Raw genomic sequence first — 7,644 nt, 5'->3', positions numbered from 1 at the left:
ACATCTTCAACGGTACTGGCGTCGTAATATTGTACCGCAGGGGGCTGGGTGGGGATGGTAGTGGTGAGGTGGATTCAGGGGGAGAGTTCGTGGAGCTAGTAGTAGAGTTATCAGACGGGGAAGGGGAAGGCTGAGTTCTAGGGGAGAGGAACGGACGTCTACCCTTACGATGCCCATGGGGTCAGCTCCTGTCATGTCTACTCCTAAAACAAAATAATAAGGACTTGCCAGTGCGGCTTTTTTAGTCAATTTGTTATAGTGGAGATGTTTAAGAGTCATTAAGAGACTATTGTCGGGAGCCGGCAGGCGTGATCCTCCGGGTGAGGGTGATGTTTCTTTGGAGCTGTCCTAAGGGGGTTTGTGCATTGTATCTGTGGGTGTAACCTCTGGGGCCTGTGTTCCACAAAACGTGTTATCAAAGGTTTATCATTTGCATTCATCTCTAAACCATTGTTTTTATATGTGATATCAGGAACCATATGAACATGTGATGTACAATGCAGAAAAGTAATTTTTCATTTCTAAGCATGTGATTGCTTCTAATATCAATGTGTGTGTGTCAGTGACATTTGGTGTGTCACTTTCATGTACTGTATGTGTGGTGTGGGTGCGATACCATGTATCTCAGGCATCGAATGAATCAGAGTTTCCACCGCTCTCTCCTGGCCCCCTCAAATCTGCCTGAGCAGCTGCACCTCGTTCCTCTGGACACTCCCTCGCCCAACGTCCCCTCTTTCCACACCTGGTGTCTGTCTGCTTTCTGTTCGTGGAGGTGAACGGCTGGGGCTGAAGCCACTTCAGGTCTCTGAAGAGGGTACAGTCGAGATCGTGGTCCACTCTGACACACTGAGGCACTGTAGGATACAAAGAAAACTTTTCTGTGCAGATTTATCTGTTCGTTCACATTCATTGGCCATTTTATCACATTCATTCCTTGGGTAGCACACTGCATTTGTAATGACAAAGAAACAGTTGCAGGCGTATGCTTTTTATGTAGATGCAATGAAGAGATGTGTGTGTGTGTGAAGAGTTGAACTGTGTGTGTGTGTGTTGTGAGAACTACGTGTGTGGACTGAGTGAATATTAAAATCCCAGGAGATAAGACACAGACACATGCTGAAGGCCTCTTCGAGGTCTTGTTGGGGGAGACGAGCACAGTCTCAGATTTGTGGCTCTGATGTCATTTTGGCAGTTACACAAGCAGAAATAGTATGCATAAGCAGAGATAATATTTAGTGTGGTATAATGGTCAAAAAATGTCATTACATTCCTCCCTTTTGATCATAAAATGATCACAACATCAGATACAAAATTTACTTGCAAGATGTCAGCACATATTATATCTAAGGGTGAAAATCTCAAGTAAAATTCTTAAGTAGTCTTTATCTTCCAATTCTAAAAATAAAGAAAATTAAATAAATAAAGAATTTCTGTTTGGAAATTGCTTCTTCACTCCAAATTCGATCTCTATTCAGTTAAGGATATATCATTTCACAGCACCAATTTTGTGTAACAGTGCAAGGAACCCTCTAATTTTGTGCACTATAAAAAATATTATGGTTGGCGGTCTTGATAGCAAATTTTGTTGGATTATATATTGTCATAACTCTAAAACCATTTTAGGAAAAATTATATTATAACATAATCATGCAAGTTCACCTTTTCAAAGAGCAATGAACATTATTCAGTCTGACATTTGAATTAGAATTTTGAAATATTAAAATATCCTTGTTTGAATAAAACATAAACAAAACAAATAAAACAAACATCTAATAAAACAATAAAAAATAAAAAATAAATAAAATAAACAACTCCAACTAAAATACCAGATAAGATGGACTCTCTAGTCCAGGGGTGTCCAAACTTTTTTTCCCGAGGGCCACATACAGAAAAATATACGAAGGACTGGGCCACTCACTAGATGTGAGGTATACTGCCTCACCTCTCATGCACTAATATTGGCAAAATCAATCAAATGCAGGTAAATTACATTTGATAATTGAACATGTTTGAAGAAAAAAAAGCCTCCATCAAAGCTCTCCATTAGTAGATTTTCATTTTATTTTTTACAAAAAGGTTGGCAGGTCATTCTCTCAGTGACAGCCTCAGATTGGTTCTTAGGGTGCTGATCCCCCTTCATTGTCCTGTATGAAGGGAGAGACAAGAAGAGAAATAGGGGATGTGGATATTTCAAGCTTATTACACAAATAAATGATTGGGCTTGTTAACACATCAACTAACGTTTGTTAAAAAATTGTCATCAACTTTAATTGACTGAATTTATTAAGTAATTGGGCTTATTAACAAATGAAAACTGTGTATATTTTTAACTCACCTGTAATGGGAAGAATGTTGCGCTCAGTGGGAGCAGTGTGATGATTCTTCAGAGAATCATCACACTGAATTTCGATCAGTTCTAATTGCAGACTCTCCTCCACTTCTTCTGCATCCATTGAAAACGGAGCCGCAAACAGTGTGATTTCCTTCTCAATGACAGAAAAATCTTGGAAGCGCTGATTGAATTCTGTCATGAGAGATGTGATCACAGACACATATTCTCCCATTTTTGCAGAGAGCTTGGCATTTGGAAATGCGCATTTGATTTCGGTCAGCGTGGGGAAGTGCGCTACATTGAAGTTGCGCAGTTGTGACTCGAAGAGACGGAGCTTCGCACGGATATACTTCATAACTGGCTATTGTTGCATTTTCTTGAGCTTTGTTAGTACGGAAAACTGTTGCTGCGTTAGCAGGCTAGCTGCCATTTGCTTTACCTTCTCTTTCGTCCGGCGCCAGTGTAGGACGTGAAGGTCTGATGTTTCGTTTCATAATGCCGTCGTACATTGTACTCTTTCATCACGGCAACACTCTCATTGCAAATCAAACAAACACACTTCCCCTTGGTTTCTATGAAAAAATATTCATTTTTCCACCGAGTCTGAAATTTTCTGCACTCGCTTGCAATCTTGCGTCTCTTCGGTTCCGGCATTTCTGGTGACCCTGAGCAAATTTTTTCTTCGATTGCTTGCTTTGTGGAGACGCTGCCTTGTTCAAGACAATAGCGCCACCTAGTGTTTAAACTAAGAAGAGCAATACAGTGGGCCATAGTCCATTATATTTTTAGACTTTGATACGGGCCAATTAAAAATGGATGGCGGGCCGCAGTTGGCCCGCGGGCCGTAGTTTGGACACCCCTGCTCTAGTCCCATTAACGAAAATTGCTCTTGAATACATCAAAACATTTGACACAGGATATATGTTACCAGCTCAGTAAACTGCTTCTCTAATTGAATTGTTAAAGTACAAAACATTCATATTGTACAATTACAAAATTATTGGGACAATTACTAACTGAACTTTTTACCTTCGCAACCTTGGGATAAGAACAATTTAATAATCTTATCAAATAGGAGCACTAAAATTGATTAAACAAAAGATGTGCTCAAACATAAAGTTAAACTGGGAATTCAATATTTGAATTAATTACAAAGTATTATATAGAATTCGTCACAAAAAAAGTCAACAGTCCTGTAAATCATTTAGAATGTCTTAATTATCTATGGAGTTAAAGCAACGGAAACACATTTATTAGAATTATAAGAATTCACTGTCTGATTACTAGAAATCACACTTGTAACAGAAATCATGGAAAGCAGTAGGGATTTGTCTCAGGTAGGAAAAAACAAACATTGATGGCCTCACCCACAGGGGTGAAGTCCTGCTATCTCCATCGTCATTTCCATTATCTGCGTGTTTCTCTCTGCTCATATGGAACTCAGAGGTGCGTAGCTGAGTTTAAAGTAGAGTATACAAGCTTATATTTGGAAATAATCAAAACAAGACATACAGATAGACCCTCCTTTTGTGGTCAACGTATTACTTTAAGATTTTGAGGAGGAGTCGGCCAAATCAGTGGCTACTTCTCGTAAAGACCGAGAAGGTGGGTCAGCGGGTACACAATGTGTGAGGTGGTGCCAAATTGCTCCTGTTTTTTCCTTTTACTCGGATCGCATGTGAGGTACACTCTGTTACCTCCCAAGGTCCTGTCCACCTAGGGTCGGGCCACTTTCTCTTGTGAACTTTGACCCTTACCCAATCACCCGGTCTTACTGGAACAGGAGTCTCCGTGGGGGTCTCGTCAGAACGTCCAGCAGCCGCCTGGACCTGTGCAGACAGAACTTCAGTAAGATTAGTTAAGGCTTTCATGTAGTCAGTCAATTTCTCCTGACGTACATCCAACCCGGGTCCATAACCAGGGTCTCAGGAGCCCTGGCATGGGCCGTCCTGTGAAGCTCATGTGGGGATAGATGGGTGACACCATTGGATGAACTTCTTATTGACATGAGCGCCAAGGGCAGTGCTTCAACCCACGACGAGTGAGGTGTTGTGACATGCTAGTGCTGTGACATGTTGCTGTAATGTGTGTGTATCTGTGTGGGTCAGGGTTGGTCGTGTTGGTATGTCAGGGGTGTGTATCTCTAACTGTAAAAAGTTCCCGTCGTCATTTGTCTCTTAGTGGAAAAAATTAAAAATTAAAAATTAAAACAAAAAACACAAGCCAATCCAATGATGTCAAACCAGTTGTAACCCGAGCTGTAATGTCCTTTGGTCTCCCCCAGGTGGCGTCCTTGTTTTATCCCTAGCTGTAATACCCTTTATCAGCCCCCAGATGGCAGGCGTACACCGCTAGTTGTACTTTCTTTTATCCGCCACCAGATGGCGACCTCGCTCTATTTTTCTTATTTCCTTATTTATTCTGTCTCTGTCAGCCGGGTGACCTTCCTCTTGTTATCTCCTCCTAATTTGGTTCTCTCTCGTTTTCCACACACACACTTTCATTCACACTTGTATCAGACTTAGTGCTGTGTCACCATAGTTCCTTTACATGAAGTTCATATTAGGACTACTCAGATCAGTTCCACAAGTATTAGTTACCTTAAGTTCTTAATCAATCTCCAAAACACTATTGTTTAGTATTTAGTAAATACCCACACATTCAGACCTCTTAAATCTTATATTTTTTATATTGTCAGTTTTTTGGTCTCTGTCAGTCTTTTTATTCTAGTCAGTCTTTTTATCTGTCAGTCCTCGAAACATGTTATGGCCTCGGCGTCTTTTTAATTTGTGCCCGATTCAAGCAACGGTGTGTCTGGCTAGTTAAGCTCCTCACTCGTCAGTGCCGGTAGCCCCTTCCTCCAAGAACACACACCCTAATCCCAGATTAGGTTGCACGGATGCAATCTATTGCATGAATCGTCTTTTCTCCAATCTGAATTAGTTTTAAGGGTTAGGTGCGTCACAGATTTTTAAGTGTGGCGCCCGTCCCGCGCAGGTCCTAGACCTCGCTTTTTATCTTGTTTCTTCTGCGCCAAGACAGGGTCCCAGACCCCTCACAAGGTCCCAGACCTTTCAGAGGTCCCAGACCTCTGTTTATTTCACATAGCCTTTCATTGCTTCCATAAAACACATAACTTTATTATTTTACCTCCTATATAACTAATGCAGAATTTGTTTTAACAGGTTTCTGCTTACCTTTAGTTTGGCGCCTTGTGAGTATGTGGAGAATCGATCGGAGCGGCCTCGACTTTTGTGTCTCCGGTCTTTCTGGTCAAAAGTTCTCTACAGGATCACGTCGGGGTCACCAAATTTTGTCGTGTTCTTTTATCCTTAGGTAGAGAGAAGAGTCGGTCTTGGTTCAAAAGTATTTATTTAGAAGCAATGAAAAGCTACTACATAGCTATGGGCACTCAACATACAGCCCCAGGCCGTCTAATACCGCCGGGGAAGTCTAGAGTCGCCCCGAACGGACGGCGGGTGCAATATTTATAATAGTAGGTAGAACTTCATTGGTCAATAACGAGGGGGAGTCACCGTGGCTAGTGCACAGGCTGGTCCCAGCCTCTAGACACTGGAATCCGCCAATGATGAGGAGCTGCTCCCAGTTTCGTCCCTCCTTAGATAGTAGCTGGGCAAATCTTCACATTCTGACAGTGTTTGGTTTGGTGTTTTGAAACAAGCCTTTATCCGGCTGAAGCCTTGTGAGTCTTCAGTATGGCATGCGCATTTTCTAGACAAAACAACGCCTTTCCTATCTGTCCTTCAGACCCTAGTGGCAGCTGCTTGAATTCTTTCTAAGGGTATGTCACAGTTTCTTAAGAAAACAGTGCATTCATGTATGTGTGATGTTTGAATAAAGCTAATGAAGTTTAGGCTGTAATATAGTAAGTTAGGTATGAGAACAAGTTAAAGTACAGTGTATTGTCTGCCACAGATGTACAGTCTTCTCAAACAGGCCTGATCAGACAGGTGCAGAACTGAACTGCGATGTGACGCACACACACACACACAACCAACTTCAAGATTAAAACCAGCCAGCAACGGCTACTAACAGTCACTATGTGAAGGCCACACATTCTCCCACATATTCAGCCCAAACTGCCCCTGCCCCCACCCATGTCTAACATACTGCATTTGTTTAGAGTTCAGTTTCATTGCCATCTTCACAGACACACACACATTCATTCTTTCTGTTAAGGTACAAACATGGTGCGTGTAAAATCGATCCTTTTCGGGGCTATAGTGTCTAATTATGTTATTAAAATCCTAACATTCTCCATCATCTCCAGGGAATTCTCCACGTTATCTTTATTACGGTTTGTAGCGGGAACTCCGTCTGTGTCAGATAAACATGACAAAGCAAACATAAGAGGAGGTAATAAGATGTAATCTTCTTCATCACTGTTGTATCTTCACAGTCGTGTTGGCACCTGGCGGAGCTTCAGTCGTGGATATGGGCGGTAGAAGCGCAGGGAAGTGGTCCGGGTGTGGTTCAGGTTGGTTCTGGTGCAGCAGGTGAGCTGGGTGAAGGACAGCTGGCGGTGCTGCTCCACCGTGGTGAAGCCAAAGTCCTCGCAGCAGAAGAAGAGCAGGGTGTTGAGGAGGACGATGGGGGGGTACGCCCCCAACTGGACGTAACCTGCCGGTGAGAACAAACAGGATCTCTGAGTAGATCCGAGTTGATCCGAGACACAAAATAACAGATAAAGACCTGGACGTTGACTCACCAGCGGCTGTGACCGAGGGTCTGAGACATTGGAGGATCTTGGTGAACTCGGTGGTGAACTGGCTGTAGATCACGTCACTGAATATGTTCTCCATGCGATCGTTCTCCAACAGAACCTGCAGACAGACCCTCGTGCATGTCGGCCATCGCCTCCTTCAGCTGCGCGCTGGGAGCCATGTCTGCAGCGGAGGAGGAACTTTCACCGGGTCAGTGAAGAGTCGAGAAGCCGGAGACAGCGCAGCAGAGTCGGTCAGAAGAGACGGAGCCTCCGCCCCCTGTCCGCTACCACCGGTTAAACCCCTCCCCCCGCATGGACGATGCTGCGTCTGATTGGCTGTCACGATGTTCTGTCAACTGAGGCGCGTGTTGATTGGACGAAACTCACTGGACGCGTCATTGTGCAACATCCGAACAAGGAGTCACTCCGGAAAGTTAAATATGTAAACACGTTTATTGGTTTTCTACGTAAGAGTAAACTTAATTCTGAAATTGTTTATTTTATAAGAATATTTGTTTTATTTATATTAATAATTAATGATAAAGATAACTTCCTTTCTTATTTAAAGGGGACATAGCATGCCCAT

At 42.7% G+C, this 7,644-nt stretch overlaps 1 protein-coding gene across 1 annotated transcript; it reads right to left on the bottom strand.

Annotated features, from left to right (window-relative positions):
* Positions 1–6,496: 6,496 nt before the first annotated feature.
* Positions 6,497–7,382, bottom strand: LOC124851529 (zinc finger MYM-type protein 4-like). The gene is made up of 2 exons (XM_047339228.1): positions 7,062–7,382; positions 6,497–6,973 (listed from the first exon to the last, which is right to left on the bottom strand). Exons 1-2 carry the CDS (start codon positions 7,153–7,155, stop codon positions 6,747–6,749), a joined length of 321 nt encoding a protein of 106 aa, XP_047195184.1. The 5' UTR covers positions 7,156–7,382; the 3' UTR covers positions 6,497–6,746.
* Between the last annotated feature and the right edge of the window lie 262 nt (positions 7,383–7,644).

This window comes from Hippoglossus stenolepis, unplaced genomic scaffold (genome assembly GCF_022539355.2).
Source record: "Hippoglossus stenolepis isolate QCI-W04-F060 unplaced genomic scaffold, HSTE1.2 HiC_scaffold_43, whole genome shotgun sequence".
NCBI lineage: Eukaryota > Metazoa > Chordata > Actinopteri > Pleuronectiformes > Pleuronectidae > Hippoglossus > Hippoglossus stenolepis.
Note: the sequence above shows the minus strand (reverse complement) of the source record. Positions and strands in the feature narration are given on the sequence as shown.